Below are 18,854 nucleotides of genomic sequence, written 5' to 3' on the forward strand. Positions count from 1 at the left end.
CCTGGTCCAAGAGAGCTCACATCCTTGTTCCAGCCACGAGGAAGGGAGGAGAGGGGAAGGGAAGACCCTAGATGTTGCACACATCCTCTCTGCAACCCCAGAGGTTTAACCAGAACTTGGACAAATGTCCACACCTAGATGCAGTGCAGCTTTTAATTCTGGTCATGTTTGTGCCCAGCTACCAGTCATGGCTTCCATTACCATAAGAGGACAGAACTGGTTTTGGAGAACACTTAGATTCGTAGGCCATAGCTCCTTAAAGTCAAAGCTGTCTTTGATATATCCTTTTTCCCATCACCTTGCATGGTGCCTGATCAGGGTGGATCCCCTTAATTGTTGACTGGAAAAGAGGGTTGTTTGAAGGACGGAATGCAGAGGACAGCCCACTGGGAGCATTGTGGAGACTCTCCTAGCGTGGAGAGCACATGGCAGCTTGGGAAAAGCCTGTGGAGTCATGGGCAATTATTTAACCTCTCCGGAGCTCACTTTCCTCTCTTTGGGCCTGGTGATCCCTGTGGAATTTGCTTCTTGGGGCCATTAAGAAAACTTTTCTTTTATTGTGTCTGCTATTTACTGAGCACCTACTGTGTTCCAAGCACAGGCTAGGGCTTTGTTCACATTAATTACATGTAAACCACCCAACAACCCTATGAGGTGGGTATTATTATCCACATTTTTTAGCTGGGTAGGTTGAGACTGGGTGGGGTTTAGTAAGGTGCCCAGTGCCATTGGCTTATGTATGTACCCAACAGCTGTAGAGTGCCTGCTGTGTGCCAGAGCCATTGCTGGGGATGTGGTGATTCCAGGTAGGAAGAATGTTTCCAGAGTACAGAGGGTACACATGATAGGGAGCTGCTCTGACCATAGTCAGGGAGGAGGTTGGGGAGTGTTTGGAAGCTTGAGCAGGAGTTATCCAGATTAGGGAGCACCGTGGAGGTCTGAGATGGTGCTGGCAAGGCCCTGAGGTGAGGAGGGAGCCAGACATGGAGGGACCATAAGAGCCGCAGTGTGGCCGGAAGGCAGAGAGTGAGCAAAAGAGGTGGCAGGAGCCCCCTCAAGCTCCTAGTCGGGCAGTCTGACCTGTCTGGCCCTGAGGCTTGTGTTGAGAGAGGATCATAAAATGCTTGGAAAACACGCTGAGGGCAGCACCAGGGGGCAGGGCTCGGCAATTTCTCTTTGTGTCTTCAAGATGTTTGGGACCAAACAGGGGACCTAGAGGTCACATGGCTGCCTTATATGATGAATCTAGGACCTCTGAGAACTGCCCTTGTCCCCGTCCTCATCCTCGTCCTCTTGGGCCGTACAGTCCAGTGGTGTGCACACAGTCTGCTCAGAGCTTGCCTGGAAGTATTTGTCCAGCCTGTCTTCCATGTCTCATAAGTGGAATTATTCCTAGGGCGGGAGACGGCAATGCCAGTCACCATCCTGATGAAGTGAGTGACAAGACACCTCTGGTCTCGAAATCGCTTGAGGGCAGAGGACCTCCTGATACTCCAGACAAGAGGAATATAGACAGTAGGGTGGGCTGAGGGGGCTGGCCCTCACCGCATCCCATGTTCTGGCACCTCTCTCAGCACCCTCAGCGTGGCTCCCAACAGCGTCATGAATCCAGGTCTTTAAATATTGATTAAGCAAGTTGGTGTCACCCACTCAGTGTACAGAGTATGCAAGATGCTTAGGTGAGTTTGCAGCTGAATGAGGAGACCAGGCACTTTCCTCAAAGGATTACAAGGTATACTGGCAACACTCACCTGTAGAGTTAGTCTTGCTAAAGGGTCATATGCAGTGCCTCAGGGCCTTTGTATGTGCTGTTTCCCCTCCCTGGACTCATCTCTGTACTACATCTTTATGCTGGTTAACTGTTCTCAGCTCAGACATCACATCTCCTTGAAAGCCTTTCCTCACCCCATGAGTTTGAACTGGACACCCCTCCTACATGCTATGCTGTCCTGTCATGTTAGAATTGGGCACTCAGCCCCGATATGTTATAGTCACTGGGGTCTCTGTCTCTCACTACATCATGTCTATTGTCCCCCTACCATACTTCAGCTTCTAGAACAGTGCCTGCCAAAAGTTGCATGAATGACTGAATGAGTTCTTTCTAATTAGTTTGGGTCTAGAAATGCTTGGTGATTTTATTTTATTTATTTTTTATTTTTTATTTTTCCAATATATGAAATTTATTGTCAAATTGGTTTCCATACAACACCCAGTGCTCATCCCAAAAGGTGCCCTCCTCAATACCCATCCCCCACCCTCCCCTCCTCCCACCCCCCATCAACCCTCAGTTTGTTCTCCGTTTTTAACAGTCTCTTATGCTTTGGCTCTCTCCCACTCTAACCTCTTTTTTTTTTTTTTTTCCTTCCCCTCCCCCATGGGTTTCTTTTAAGTTTCTCAGGATCCACGTAAGAGTGAAAACATATGGTATCTGTCTTTCTCTGTATGGCTTATTTCACTTAGCATCACACTCTCCAGTTCCATCCACGTTGCTACAAAAGGCCATATTTCATTCTTTCTCATTGCCACGTAGTATTCCCTTGTATATATAAACCACAATTTCTTTATCCATTCATCAGTTGATGGACATTTAGGCTCTTTCCATAATTTGGCTATTGTTGAGAGTGCTGCTATAAACACTGGGGTACAAGTGCCCCTATGCATCAGTACTCTTGTACCCCTTGGGTAAATTCCTAGCAGTGCTATTGCTGGGTCATAGGGTAGGTCTATTTTTAATTTTCTGAGGAACCTGCACCCTGTTTTCCAGAGCGGCTGCACCAATTTGCATTCCCACCAACAGTGCAAGAGGGTTCCCGTTTCTCCACATCCTCTCCAGCATCTATAGACTCCTGATTTGTTCATTTTGGCCACTCTGACTGGCGTGAGGTGATATCTGAGTGTGGTTTTGATTTGTATTTCCCTGATAAGGAGCGACGTTGAACATCTTTTCATGTGCCTGTTGGCCATCCGGATGTCTTCTTTAGAGAAGTGTCTATTCATGTTTTCTGCCCATTTCTTCACTGGGTTATTTGTTTTTCGGGTGTGGAGTTTGATGAGCTCTTTATAGATTTTGGATACTAGCCCTTTGTCTGATATGTCATTTGCAAATATCTTTTCCCATTCCGTTGGTTGCCTTTTAGTTTTGTTGGTTGTTTCCTTTGCTGTGCAGAAGCTTTTTATCTTCATAAGGTCCCAGTAATTCACTTTTGCTTTTAATTCCCTTGCCTTTGGGGATGTGTCGAGTAAGAGATTGCTACGGCTGAGGTCAGAGAGGTCTTTTCCTGCTTTCTCCTCTAGGGTTTTGATGGTTTCCTGTCTCACATTCAGGTCCTTTATCCATTTTGGGTTTATTTTTGTGAATGGTGTGAGAAAGTGGTCTAGTTTCAACCTTCTGCATGTTGCTGTCCAGTTCTCCCAGCACCATTTGTTAAAGAGACTGTCTTTTTTCCATTGGATGTTCTTTCCTGCTTTGTCAAAGATGAGTTGGCCATACATTTGTGGGTCTAGTTCTGGGGTTTCTATTCTATTCCATTGGTCTATGTGTCTGTTTTTGTGCCAATACCATGCTGTCTTGATGATTACAGCTTTTAGAAATGCTTGGTGATTTTAGAAGCAGACAATCAAGTATACGGCAAAATTATGTTTTGCTACTATAGGTTACCATTATGAGTGGTCCTTCTAAGAGTACACAGTAGGGAAAAGTGAAACGGCTGGAAATTTCAGTGTTGCTCTGACCCCTAGGGCCTGCTAAACTCAGCCTGTGTTTGAATAAACAGGGCCTTGGGGTGCCTGGGTGGTTCAGTCGGTTAAACGTCTCTTGACTTTGGCTCAGGTCATGATCTTGCGGTTCTTAAGTTTGAGCCCCACATTGGGCTCTGTGCTGGCAGTGTGGAGCCTGCTTGTGTTTCTGTCCCACTCTCTCTCTGACCCACCCCACTTTCTCACTATCTCCTCTCAAAATAAAATGAAAGTAATACTTAAAAAATATTAAAAATAATAATAAACAAACAAACAAACAGGGCCTTTTCTGAAGGGTTTCAAACTCAATTGTCAGTTTCAGAGCCGAATTGCTTTCCTGTGACTTTTTAACATTCGAGTAGGCTTTTGATCCTCCCAAGGACCCAGTTCCAGCACCGCTAGCATTTGCCCTGGTCACCCCTCCCTGTGTGCCCACCTTCCATGCCCCTCCAAACTTCCTCACGTGGCTGTTCCAGCCTCTGCCCATCATTAAGACCAATTATCTACAGGGTCTTGGTTTTCTCCTGGGCTCCTCGCAGAGACCTGCCCTCCCTCTCCCTGTGCCTCCTCAGTCCTGTGTCCCACCTCCCACCTGTGTTTTATGAATGTTCTTCTGTCCCACGTCTGTACCCTATGGGGCTGTTTGTGTCCACTGCAAAAGTGGAGGTACAGTGAAGACAGCTGCACTGAAGGGGTGGGAGGGGGAGGAGGATTAATTATCACAGGGATGTTTGCTTGGAGTTTTTAATTAGACTGTCCTGCCTTACTTCCCCTCTTCATGCCTTTTTCTTTTCCCTAGCTCGGAACTTCCACTTAGAATGTATTTTAGAAATTTGGAACACTTAGGTTTTAACATTCTGCACCCAGGGCCTCAGTGGAATAGGTAAACCAATAAGCTGATTGCCTCAAGTAGTTTGATTGCCAAGTGCACTGGGGTAACTTTTGTTCTTCAGTGAATGATCATTTCACGCTAGGGAACAAGGGATGAATGTGAGTGTAGGGCTTGTCCAGCCTTCCTGATTCCTAACCCTGACCTGGGAAGTCATTATTCCCAGAGCTGTGTGTCGCTTACAAGCAGCCTGCCAAATGCTCTGTATCCTTCCTTTTGACAGTTTCCCCCAGTGACATGTGTCATAAATACATTTCTCATTTGCCAGAATAGGTTTGGGTTTGTTTTGAATCTGACGGGTCCTCCGACACCACATTCTTAAATCTCACTAACAGATCATTTATACCAAAAATGCTGCCTTGACAGGAAGAAAGATTGTATGATTTTCAATGTGGGTTGAAAATCAAATCCAAGTTCTAACAACACTGAGACTTCCTGGACCCTACAGATTAATCGTGATTATCTTACCGTGAAATACTTTGGGTAGTAGGAACTACTCTCTACTTATTGTTTCTGTCAAACCTTTGATTGGAAAAGTTTTCACAGTAGGCATGTTGTCATTTCTAAAGATGCTTATAAATTTCATGGTGTGTTTCAACCATAAGATGGTTGTCCTTTGTTTTAGGCAATAAGTGTGCCCCTGAAGAGTCATTTATAAACGGAATTTTTACAGATAAGTTCATATGTTGAATACACATGAGCAGCTATTATTTTACTTTCTGGGTTCTTTTATAATTGGAAAAACTACTCCAAACTTGTTTGAGAAGTGTAATGCTCACACATTAGATTTTGTTTAAATGAAGGACAATTGGGGCGCCTGGGTGGCTCAGTCGGATGAGCGTCCGACTTGGGCTCAGGTCATGATCTCACAGTTCATGAGTTTGGGCCCCACGTTGGGCTCTGTGCTGACAGCTCAGAGCCTGGAGCCTGCTTCGGATTCTGTGTCTCCCTCTCTCTCTGCCCCTCCCCTGCTCATGCTCTGTCTCTCTCTCTCTCTCTTTCTCTCTCTCTCAAAATAATAAATAAACATTTAAAAAATTAAGAAAAAATAAATGAAGGACAAATGACCCTTACATAAGGTGAGGGTTAGGGGTGCTGACACTCTGTACAGTTGAAAATCCACGTATAATAGGGGCATCTGGGTGGCTTAGTTGCTTAAGAGTCCGACTTCAGCTCAGGTCATGATCTCACAGTTTGTGGGTTCGAACCCTACATTGGGCTCTATGCTGACAGCTCAGAGCCTGGAGCCTGCTTCAGATTCTGTGTCTTCCTCTCTCTCTGCCCCTCCCCTGCTCTCACTCTGGCTCTCTCTCAAAAATAAATAAACATTAAAAAATTAAAAAAAAAAACCCGAAAATCCATGTACAACTTTTAACTCCCACCAAACTTAACTACTAATAGCCTACTGTTGACCAGAAGCCTTACTGATAAAATAGTCAATTAACATGTAATACATATAGGATGGATTTTCTATCTTATATGTATAATATACTGTGTTATTACAATAAAGTAAACCAGAGAAAAGAAAATGTTATCAAGAAAATCATAAGGAAGAGAAAATACATTTTTGGTGGCATACTGTATTTATTGGACAAAATCCACATGTAAGTGGTCCTGTGCAGTTCAAACCCATGTTCTTCAAGGGTCAGCTATAATCTTAATGAGAATCAGATGGTATTACCAATGATCTTGTACTCTCAATTGTTCTGGCTTAGTTATACCACATCTCATCCCAATAGGAGATACAAGATTTGTAAATTCTACATTTTCGCACTGATACACAAAACACTCAGGAAAATCTGCTCCTGTGAGAGCCACTCCTTGCTCTTTCTTGTCTCATTCTTTCAGGGAGGGATGTGGGGTGCTGCCAGCTCAGAGTTGGGGGTGATTTGTGATGTTTTGCTGAAATATTAAGTAACTTACTAAGTAATTTCTCACAGGCTTCTCAGCCCAGAGCTCCACAATTCTGTGTGTTCTCGTTACCTATTTCTGCATAAACTTCCCCCAAATTTAGTGGTGTAAGGAATTTGTTACTGTTTCTCACCATTCTGTGGGTTGTTTAGCCCAGCTGGTTGGTTCTGACTTGGGCTTTCTGCATGTGGCCCGCACACCAGTGTTGGCTGGGGCTGCGGGCATCCGAAGGCTTGATTGGTCTGATGGGTCAGCCGGGATGGCTTATTTAAGTGACTGACAGAGGCTGGCTGTCAGCAGAGAGCTCAGCTGGGCTGTCCACCAGAGCACTGATATGTGACCTCTTGCGTGGCTTATTCTTCTCAAAACGTGGTGGTTGGGTTCCAAGAATGGGCATCCTAAGAGTAAGTGTTCCAGGACACCCAGGCTGAAGCTGCAAGGCTTTTTATGATCTTGCCTTAAAGTCCCAGTCACTTCTGTCACACTCAAGACAAGGGACTAAGACAAGTTGAGAATCAAGGGGAAGGAAATTAGGGCTTGCCTCTTGATGTAAGTTGCAGCCTACAGATGGGGTCCATTTTTTGACTGTCTACCATACTGCATGTTGGAAGAGCTCTCTCTAGAAGAATAAGATTACATAAAAATGAAAGGCATGGGAGGCATTGCAGCACAGTGAGGGGGGGGGCAGTTGTAGAATGTTTGCTATGCATGAACTAATGGCCAGCCTTGTTGGTTAGAACTCAGTACCAGGAAGCACACACTGAATGAGCCCATCTCCACGGAAGCTGGTAGCATCCCACAGAGAGAAGCATTCCCATGCAGTGGCCCCCACCCCAAAGTAACCCCCTCATAGTACAGATGATTGAAAAACACCTGGGAAGGGAATTGAACTAGCACAGTTTTAAAAGCACTTTTATCTAAAAATTTTTATCTACATCCTCATGCATGTGTCTTGTTGATACTGAGTCTGTAAAATGATTTTCATAAATCAGAAGTATACATTGCCACACAAACACATAGGAAACTGTGAAGTAATGTGTCTAGTGCACTTGATTTCCAGCTGATGCTGTGGAGGTGCTTGGAGAAGGCTGTGCCCCTGGAGTACCTTATATATAAGAATGGATACTTTGGCATTTGAGAAAAGATCGAGTTCTGTCCAGATGCTTGGGAGTCTAATTGCCTCCTTGGCCTGAATGAGGAAAACACTTGCCTGTTAATCATATGGAATCATGGGTACCCGGTTCCTGCAGAGAAATGTGGCTGGTCTGGATACATAGGCCAACAACCCTTGAGGGTTGTGAGAGTTACTCTCTACCCTTGTAGCCTTGTTTATTGCCCCCAGAATAGTCCTCTCCAGCTCCCTGAAGATTCAAATTTGTGTTTATCTGTGCTGAAAATTTAGAGGCAAGATAAACAACATTTCAAGCCATTTATAACCAGAGGCTGTGCTGACAAGGGATTGGGCTTTCCATTAGACATATGTCAAAATGTTGGACTTTGGGAAAGATAGGGAGAATATCCCTAGATGTGAAAAGCAGGTGATTAAAAGAGATTGATACAAGTTTGATCCAGAAGATGGTTATGTGGAATTAGTACTCTGTTGACTTACTAAATATCCTCTTGTGGAATGGCAGGCATGGAGGGTCCTGGAGATGCCAAGTGTATGGGGCCCATGTTTTTATACTAGCAGGAGGGCCTTTGGCAAGGGTGAGGAACATGGAAGGAGGTGGGGGAGAGAGGGTGAGGAATGAGACACCACGCAAACATAAGCCTTAGGGCAGTGGACGGAGTATGGGAGAGAGTGAACTCCACCCTCGCCTGCCTTTTTCCACGCGGATCATCCTAAACAGAGGAGACCTCTCTTGATCTTCAGCTCCTGATGGAGAGTCCACACCTTCTCCATACTAGTCACCTCTCAGTTAGTCGCATGAATGGAGATCCATAATTCAGCCTCCTTCCTTACTTCTCTTTTGCCTGCACATATTGACAGAACTCCTGTTAGGTGCCAGACACTGTGTGACATGGAGGGAACTCTCCTATTGGGAGTTACACAGCAAACAAGGAAACAAATGATGTAGTTATAGATTATGATTGGCGTTTTGGGGAAATGGGGGTGTGATAAAGAATAATAGGATGAGAACTGGGTGTTGTATGGAAACCAATTTGATGATAAATTTCATATATTGAAAAAAATTTTTTTTAAATGCAAATCTCTCAAAAAGAAAAAAAAGAATAATAGGGAGTTCCCCGTTTGGATAGGCTGTTCAGGAGGTAACTAATAGTCAATGACCCTAAAGTCATTGGTTAAACTTTGACATGTCTTATACGGTATTTTAAAGTTCCTTAAGTTACGTGTTGTTAAGGTTCAAAATAAAACCTGTGGTTTTTTTTCCTTTTCTGAGCCTAAGTTGTAGAATGCCAAATGGACAACAATTTGGGGAGACAAAGGGAAGCCAACCTGGATGGCCAGACGCCTTCTGGCTGACACTTTCTTCACCACCACTTTCTCTCCCTAGGGAAAGGAGACGTGTTTGGAGATGTGTTCTGGAAGGAAGCCACCCTTGCCCAGTCCTGTGCCAATGTTAGGGCCTTGACCTACTGTGACCTGCATGTGATCAAACGGGATGCCCTGCAGAAAGTGCTAGAATTCTACACAGCCTTTTCCCACTCCTTCTCCCGGAACCTCATTCTCACCTACAACTTGAGGAAGAGGGTAAGCTGGCAGTTTTGGTTTCTTTTCTATCAAGAACAGTCTCTGTGCACTTAAGATAACCACATGGGCAGGAAAAGTCCTTTCGCGGTTTATTTAAGTGGAGCAGTGGTTCTGTGCATGGCTTGCTCTTCAGAGCTTTTGCTATGAAATAAGGGAAACAGGAATGTTGCTAGATTGAAAAGATGGATTAACTTTGCTGCAGAAGGGGTTGGTTCATGTGTCCGTGGGCTTTTCCCCAGCAATATCTAGACCTTCTGGCATTTTGAAAAGATGAGCAAAAAATGAGGTCATTAAGCATAAGAGACTCTTAAAAACTGAGAACAAACTGAGGGTTGATGGAGGGTGGGAGGGTGGGGAGGGTGGGTGATGGGTATTGAGGAGGGCACCTTTTGGGATGAGCACTGGGTGTTGTATGGAAACCAATTTGACCATAAATTTCATATATTGAAAAAAAAAATAAAATTAAATTAAAAAAAAGATGAGGTCATTAGTCAGAAAAGTGACTGACTGGGGCTACTTAATTCAAATAAACTGAACTCTCCTTGGTGACTAGGACTCACTAAATGGTGTGAGGCCATTCGCCAGCTGATAATAATAATTTTTAAAAGCTATGAAGATGATTCAGTTGGGCCCAGAAAATCAGAAAGGTATGGAATCTGATTGCCTAGAGAGTATCTTGTATACACCTGCTGATTTAAGGGTTTGAGAAATGAGCCATTTTAAGACCCAGAGAAGATTTCTGGTCTGAAATGGTTTCTTTCAACCCTCAGATCATCAGGTTCCATCTGCCTCTGTGAGGACTAAACTATTCGTCTTGTACTCTTTAGGTTTTTCATGTCCGACTTTCTTGCACTTCATCTATCTCTTTTAGTTAACAAGGTAGCTCTGACCCATAGAAACCGCCTATAGGGATTATCATAGGAATCTTTCAACAAATGACCTCATAACCTTTCCTCCAAAACTGTTCCTCTTCTTAAGGTCCTTGCCTCTATTGACATTGTATCACCCTGGGGTTCCAAGTTAGAAATGCTGGCATCATGGTTGATGCTTCTTCCCAGTCTCCTATGTCTCAGGTTACTCCTCAAATCCTTTGAGTTCCACCTAAGCTCTCAAACCTGGGTCCACACTCTACTTCCATCCTTGGGGCTCTCCCTGAGCTCTTGGGACACAGCACCCGGATGCAGACCTTTCCTGTTTCTGGCACCATGCAACAGGCTCCCGCTTGTATCTGTCCTCGACATGGCACTTCCTCCTTTGGCCGATCGTATGACCTTAAAAACAAATGGGATCATGTCCCTTCCTTTGTAAAGACTTTTTGCCCTCAACCTAACTTTAGGATAATGTCTGTATGCTTCACCATGGCTTGTGTGGCTTTTCACATCTGGCCCTGACTTAACTCCCAAGCCAAAACCTCAGCCACTCTTGCCATGCCCACTGCTACCACCCTGAACACTCCCACCATGAGGACTCTGCACAGCTCTGCAAGCACCACACCCTTCAGAGCCCTGGGCGTCCTCAGCCAGGCATTCTTTTTTCTCCTTCTCTGTGTGACAAGTGCCTACTAACCCTTAAGACTACTGAAATGTTTACTCATTCACTCATCAAACCCAGTACACACCAGCTGAATGAGACTAGACATATAAAGCTGAATAACACTCAGTTCCTCGTTTCCAGGAACCTAAAGTCTAACAGAGAAGATCAACACAGGAAGGATAAATGTAGTACCGGAGGCTAAGTACAAGAAGTATGATTTATATAAGCTATCGTGGGAGCAGTTTGAGCCAAGGCACAGAGAAAGGAATCAGCCTTTTGTCTTTCAAGTTACTTGTACAAGTTCCAAAGGCCTATTACCTGGTTACCCCTAATATATGCTTGTGAGTCCCTGCTCAGAGGCCCAAGAGGGCAAGGCCTGGGTACCTGGGTAGCCCCAGTGCCTAACCCAGTACAGAGGATTAATAAACATTTGGCTTGCCAAGGACAAAGAGATGGAATCTCTCTAGGCCTCAGTTTCCACATCATACAATGTAAGGTTGTGGATTGTTTTTATGGTTCTGTGATTTGAAAGCTGGCCATTTGAATTCTCATTGGGAATGGGCAGTGGTGTTGAAGTGTGCATTAACAGTTCTTATTTGTTTATTTGGGAACGTGGAATGCTTGCTAGTGGTACTTTTAGCCACGTGGATTCTTCTAAAGTCTATTTTTTAAATTTTTTCCTTCTTTTTATGAGAGGAAGTTGATTATAATCAGCTTTCGGTGCCGCTGATAATATAGGTTGAAAAAAACACAGTTTGGGTTATTTGGAGTAGTAATCATTTTGGAATAATTGTGGATCAAATAAATCTGTCTTATAAAAAAAAAAACAAAAACAGCAGTGCCTCCATGGTCAGACTATCTTCATAAGTACAGAATGCTTGACTGCTCTTGCGGAAGGGAAGACTCAAGGGTGGCATTTCAGAAAGGCTGTCATGGAGGAAGATTAGGTGGGGTCTGTATGGACACAAGGTGTAGAGGAAGCATCCAAGCTGTAGAAGATATGAGAAAGATCAGGTGGTCCTTAAGGTATTTAGACATTCCCTTGATACCCCTCAGAGATATTGCAGAGGGCCCTGAGGCATCCAATGGAGAGTCACATTAGTTGACCTTCAAATGTCTTTCCAATCGCAAATGCCTCTGAGTCTGGCACAATTTTAGTGAGGTTCTTTACAAGAAGAGTAGCCATTCTTTTTCTTGGAAAAAAGAGGCTGTCATGTTTTGGTGTTGCCATTGTAATCTCTCATTGTGTCCTTCTGAGAATTAATTCATAGTTACATAGGGCATAGAAGACAAGAACATTACATGCATGAATTATTCTTGTAGCTATTTTTTTTCTGGCAAAGTGAAGTGTATTCTTGTGGCTGTTTCTATCTTGGCAAAATTGAGTGTTATTTGCAAAGATTCCTGAGAACATAGTGCCTTTGACATCTGTTTGGGGAGTTGTTTGGTTCTGTCGACGTCCTCTAGTGCACAGCAAAAACTCTGAGCTGGGAGGTGCGTCAATGGCCATCCAGTATCCCCTCCATTTTCCTACCACCCTTGTTTCACAAATATGACCTTTTATAGAAAGGTCACAGAGCTGTGTCAGTAATGAAAGAATTGGAGCCAGAAATGACTTATCGCCCAGGCCTCTTGCTGATAGGCCTCTTACTGATTCTCACAGTTTCGTGGCCTCCCCTGGCCTCTGCATTCTAAGCCTCGTCCCCTTTTCCCTGAATCCATGTGTGTGGGCACCGCCCAGCTCTCTGCACTGCTGTTGGGACCCAACTCAGGAAGGGACATGTCACCTTCCTCTATTTCCTCCAAAGACGCCTGAGGTCATAGGCAAGGATGAAAGGCACGACCCTGAAGCCAATCCTGCATTTTGACCTTTGGATTTCCTTGCCTGTGGGCACTGAGCCAGATGAGACCTGGGTCTGTGTCCTACCTCTGCCACTTAGTGCTTCTGCAAGTCATAAGTGCTTCCTCAACTGTAAAATGAGGATGATGAGAAGTTCTACCTCGTAGGATAATTGTGAGGATTAAATAAGATAATACCGGCAAAGCTCACACACAGGATCTCACACAGTACAGGCTCAGTTACATTGTGGGTTATTATTTTGTTTTACCCACTTGACACCCTACTTCACTCTACTCTTTATTATCTTGTGCCTTTTGGAAAATAAAAAGAAGGAAGCTTGGGGTGCCTGGGTGGCTCAGTTGGTTAAGTGTCCAACTCTTGGTCTTGGCTCAGGTCATGATCTCATGGTTCATAGGATCGAGCCCCATATCAGGCTTTGTGCTGACAGTTCAGAGCCTGCTTAGGATTCTGTCTCTCTCTCTCTCTGCCCCTCCCCTACTTGTACTCTCTCTCTCTCAAAATAAATAAACTTAAAAAAAAAAGAAGGCAGCTCTTCTGCCTTTGCTTATATAGGGTACTCACTCTGCAGAATGTTCTGTGGGGCAGGTGTTATTCCAGGGTTCTCTGTACTTCCTGCAGCTGCTCTGGAATGCTGACATGGTGCTTGGCTCCTGCCAGTAGAGAGGTCAGCATTCCCTCACTATTTTTGCCAGTTTCATTCATGGAGGGAAAAATTAGGCCATTCTGACATCTTAAGTCAGCCAGGGAGTCAGGATTTTTCTAAGAGGAAAGCACAGCATCCTTGTTTCCTCTAAGGGAGGTTGCATGTGGTTGTCCATGAAAAGAAGGGGAGGAAGAGCCTTCCTCCTCCCAGACCCTTGGCACTCTGGGGTGAAGGCTCTCTGGGAATTTTCCTCAAGGCCCTGAGTGGTCTTTTTTCTGCAATCAGAGCTTTGCACAATACTAATAGTAACATTATTACCCACTCCTGATATTGTGCAAGCTGCAAGTTACGTCCCAAAGTTGGTATGTGTTTCATGTCTGTTTATTAAATCCTCAGAATAACGCCATGACATTATAGTATCAGTCCCGTTTCTCCAGGGAATAAACTAGGGCCCTGTGGCCCTGTGGAGAAGAGAATCACTTCTCCAAGGTCACCCAGCCAGTAGGTGGCAGGTTCCAAACTCTGCACGTGCTCCTGCTGCTAAGCAGCATCGCATCGTCCTGTGCAGCTTCTCCCATGCTGGCATTCTTTGGCTTCTGCTTTCTCCCAGTTCACTGACCTTTCAGGGGTGGAACAGAGTGTCTCCAAAGTATCTTCACTATCGCCCAGCACACTCAGAAATCTGTACAGTAAATCCCAGTCTGGGGACACAAGATGTTCCCCCCAACAGAGTGACAGCCACACCACAGCCGGGGTGTGTGGGAGGCATAGCACACCTCCCTTTGGTTAAACAGCAGGCTACGCAGGCCATGATATTAGTAACTTACGAAACAGAGCACCCACTTTGGGGCTAGGGACCTAGGTTTGAATCCTGGTTTTGGCTACTGACCAGCTGTGTGCTCTTGTGAAAGTTCCTAAACTATTCTAGGCTCATCTGTAAAAAGAGTCTAATAAAAGTCTCTCCTAATTAGGTTTATTGAGAAGATCACATGCATTACAACCAAACAGTGACATAGTACCTGTAGGAACTGCTCAATACCTATTTATACCTTCTCCTTCCTGCAGCCCATTTTTTCTCTCTGTCTTCGGTCTCAGAAGTTCTGAGTTCATGCTTTGCTCCCCTTTGTTTATAACCAGACCTTTTGTTTAATTAGTGTCTCACTTGGGCTCTACTGTCCTTTCAACCTGGGATGAGGGTTCCTTTCCCAGGTGCTAGCTAGGAGATTGGGTCTTCCTGCTCATCATTAGGACAGTAGAGAAAATGTCTCACAATTAAATGATGTATTGTAGACAAGCAATTAGGTAATTAACAGCATTCTGTGCACGGGATAATTGGCATGTAGGAAATTGGTAGGGTGGTTCTCATTCTCTGTGTGTGGGGCTTTATTTTTAAAGCCAATGTTGTTGTGGTTTTGAGTATGTTTTGTGTAGCGTTTGCCTATGATAATTTGTTCCAAGATAGATTTTTCTTAGCTTGATAAGGTCCCAACCTAGTGAGTTTGGAAGGAGCTGAGACTGTAGTTACTGGTGGCTTCAAAACAGGGGCCTACTAATAATGCCTGTTTTCTAAAACTGAGGTTGCCATAGTGAACTATCTTGAATACTATATGTACTTTTCAACACCCCCTCCCCCCCCCCCCCCCCCACACACACACAACACCTCATAACCAAAGGGCATTTTATTCTGGAGCGGAGAAGGTGAAAGCATTGGAGGCTTGGAAAAAGAGCTCTGCTCAGAACTGGCGTTGGAAAGCCTCTGTTTTCTTTCTGCACAAATTCTTGTAGAAGGTGATAAGATGGAAAGATCAAAAGGCCAGGTGCTTGGAAATATATCCCCTTTCCCACTGAATCATCACAGCCTAAGTTTTAAAAATGATCTCTACATAGCCCATATATATATATTTTTTGTCATTCTTCCATAGTGAGGGCTTCTGTGGAATAAAAATCATCCATTAGACTGTCAAGCTATAAAGATAATAAAATCAGGGTTTTGGAATCAGGGTTGGGGAAGGGATAGGTCATGTGAGTGGTAAGACCACAATTCTTTCAGGAAAACAACATAAAAATCAAAGCCAAGTCCCTTTTCCCTCAAGAGGATCAGGGGATGATGTTAGGGACCTATGTAGACTTCCATGGATCCTTAGGCATTCTCCCTAGTGCTCCCAAAACACATAGCAGACCCCCATCATGATCCCTGGGGTGTGGGAGAAAATGAAAATGCTCCATGCTTTGTTATGAATCAGCTTGAAATGCAGCTGGTTTGGGTATATGTGGCCATTTCCAAGGAAGCAATAAAGTTCTGGAGTGAATGTGATCTTTGAAGCTAGATCACTGTATCTGGGCTCAGCCACTTGCTAGCTGGGGGTGAGGGTGCAGGAGGAGGTTGAACAACTACAGCTATTCCTGTTTTGTGGATTCATACTATCTACCCCAAAAGGTAGCTTTGGGAAAGATAATCGTGGGCCACCCACAGTGCCTTACACATAGCAAGTGCACAGTCAAGTTACTTTCCTTCCATTATCCATGGGAATGAGGGTAGCAGAGTGAAGAAGGAGAGCAGGAGTCCTAATAGTGTGGCTCATAGAATAAGCATATGGAGGCAATAGAGAGTGATGGTTACAGATGTGGACTCTAGAGTCAGAGTTCTTGGGTTCAAGTCTTGGCTCTCCTTAGTGACCTTGGGCCAGTAACCCAACCTCCCTGGGCCTCAATTCATTCATTTATAAAACAGGAATAATAGTAGTACCTTAGAAGGGTACTTTGTCATAGCAAGATCTCAGTGTATGTGTTGCTCTCACTATTGTTATTGTTGAGCTTAGCTTTTCTGGAAATGAAGAGATGCTATCAAGTGCTAAAAGTTTTAAAAGGGGAGTAGGGGCTGAAATTTAACACCTAGAAATCTCCCAGACAGATGATTTCAAGATCTGTGCCTAGACCTCTCAGGTAGTACCAAAGGAACAAGTGATTCATCAGTGAGGTTTGGTAAAGAATGGCTCCGTTGGACTCATCACAGATCCTGACTTCCTCCTGTGACAGAATGGATAGAGGGAATGGTAGAGTCTAATGTGGAGAAGGTGCTGGGGGAGGGAAGTCGTAACTTATCTTAAGCCTTATCAATCCTGATGCACTATTACATAGTGTGTTTACCACAAGTTAAAAAAAAAAAAAAAGATCTGTCCAAGTTCAGAGAACCATAAGGCCAATGCAGTCCTTTGGAGAGTAATGTACCTGCCTAATATTTTCTTAGAAACATGTGATTGACTTGTAATAAATAGGGGAGTACTAATGAGTCCCAGATTGTGGGTTCAGTCCCCAGGTGAGCAAGCTGGCTTCCTGAGGTCTCAGATGCTTGGTCTAGCATTTTGCACGTTTATTTGCCCCCTGAACAGTTTTTGAATTCCACCTGCAAATTTCTACTATCTACTATAATATACCTATTAACATCTGTCAGAGCTGGTATTTTACAGAACATCTCTTGGAAACAGGGACTAGATTGTCTTTAATGTCTCTTCTGTTTTACATGGTCGGTGACTTGTAGAATAGACAGGACTTGTCTGGGAAACATCAAGAAGCCAAAGAGAACTCCAGCACAGTGGGAATCCTGGTCCCTCGGTCCTCAGTGAAATCCCAAGCAGAGATTGTGGGCAGACTCTACCAGCTTTCTGAACATCCCCTGAACTCAGCTTTCCCCCCTCACCTCTCAGGGGCCCAGTGGCTCATCCATTTCCAGTGTGCAGTCAGCCTTGTTGGCAAAGAGCAGTTTGTCCTTGGTTTGGCAGTGCACGTGCTAATAAAAGGCTGCCGACAGATGTTTTCTCCCTGGCTTCACTAGTCCCTTATTGGCCCAGTCAAACTTCATGTTCTGACCCCATCTGCCATGTTTCTGTGCTTCCTTGTTCCCATTTAAGTCCTCCTTCCACTCTTAAAAATTTGCGCTTTGGCTTTGAACGTGTTCTTATACATCTTGCCAGTGAGTCATGGAGGTTTTTATTCTAGCCTGTGCTTTTAGTAAGTGGAGAGTTAGGATTTCAACCCAGGTGACCTGTCATAATAATAACTACCTTCTAAGATGTTAGATTAATGGAAGCAAATGTTAGTTCAGCCCCTCCCCCCCAAGGGGGCTTTGAACACCTGCATCAGGAGCTCACACACAAAATCTAATCCAGTCCAGATGTCCATGTGGATGGTTTCTGGTATAATGTGTGTCACAGACCCACCCAATTTTGGTGCTTCTCATTGCAAACTTTGCTGGTTGCAATTTACTTGTTACTAGTATCACTTACTGATTTGTCCTTCCTATATTTAATTTAGGCTTCTAGAGTGAAATTCTAGATCCACAATGGGGCCCTGACTCCATATAGCTTCTCTTTAATCTCTCTAGGGTAGGTGAGACCCCCCCCCCCCCGTCTTTTGATCCAGTAAGTATCAGTCACCTTCTCTTTGTAGGTCTTATCATGCTTCCAATTAACTGTTCGCTGTAGGTCTTCCTTTGCAGTCTAGAAGCTCTGTAAGGGCTAGACCTTGTCTGCCTGATTTACCTCTCTTTCCTGATTAGCTCTCTTAGAGCTTGGTACAAAGCAAGAATTCAATAATTAAATGAATGAATGAACGAATGAGTGGACCAAACAACTATCCATCCAAGCAACAAATGATCATAAAAGTACACCAGCCGATATTGGGCATGTGCCCCCTTCTTGTTATATTGTTGTTTTTATTTTAATGTTTATTTCTTTTTGAGAGAGAGACAGACAAACAGAGAATGAGCAGGGGAGGGGCAGAGAGAGAGGGAAACACAGAATGTGAAGCAGCTCTAGGCTCCTAGCTGTCAGCACAGAGCCGGCGCAGGGCTTGAACGCATGAACTGTGAGATCATGGCTTGAGCTTAAGTCAGATGCTTAACCAGCTGAGCCACCCAGGCGCCCCAGTTTAAGTTTTTAAAGCCTTGACTATGAGATAGTTTAGAGATCTCTCCTTCTGTCTGTCTCTGAAACTTTGCCCATATATCCCATCTCATCCCTCTCCCATTTTCTCTTTCCCAGGCCCTGAGTATCGAGGTATCTCAGCTTCTACAGGTACCACTGATGCCAGCATAAGATAATAATAATCACCCCCATTTATTGAGTGTCTCCCAGGCCACCTATGCACTAATGCATTTGTAGGCATTATCTCATTAAGATGCTGAGGAAACTGAGGCTCAATTAGGTTAAATAATTTTCCATGGATCCAGTAAGCTAAATGGAGCTGGAATTTGAGCCCAAGTCTGGCAATCACCAAGACCATATTCTTGCTTTTGTGCCCCTCCTGAAAATGGAGACCCCAGCTCACTAATCTGGGGTTAGCACTCCCCAGAGGAAGCAGAGCCTTGTGAAGCAAGTTTAAGTCCATCATGAGAAGCCAGAGGAATGACCTTCAGCTCTGGGTGCCAGCTTGACTGGAGCTGTGGACCTGGGCAGGCCCCTGAAGATCAGGCCAAGGCCAAACTCATCCAGGGCTGCAGAGAGGCCTTAACAGCAGAATGGGTATAGGGTAGCAATGAGTCTAAGGCCCTTTCTAGCCCAGAAGTAGTTAG

At 44.4% G+C, this 18,854-nt stretch overlaps 1 protein-coding gene across 3 annotated transcripts in view; it reads left to right on the forward strand.

The window, feature by feature from the left end:
• KCNH1 (potassium voltage-gated channel subfamily H member 1) overlaps positions 1 to 18,854 on the forward strand; it is a 378,350-nt gene that overhangs the window by 283,894 nt on the left and 75,602 nt on the right. For all 3 annotated transcript variants that reach the window (XM_060643916.3, XM_060643914.3, XM_060643915.3), the window contains exon 10: positions 9,052 to 9,248. In XM_060643916.3, the coding sequence (XP_060499899.2) occupies positions 9,052 to 9,248 (197 nt within the window). The remainder of the gene's footprint in view (positions 1 to 9,051; positions 9,249 to 18,854) is intronic.

The sequence above is a fragment of the Panthera onca genome, chromosome F1 (assembly GCF_046562875.1).
Source record: "Panthera onca isolate mPanOnc1 chromosome F1, mPanOnc1 haplotype 2, whole genome shotgun sequence".
Lineage (NCBI taxonomy): Eukaryota > Metazoa > Chordata > Mammalia > Carnivora > Felidae > Panthera > Panthera onca.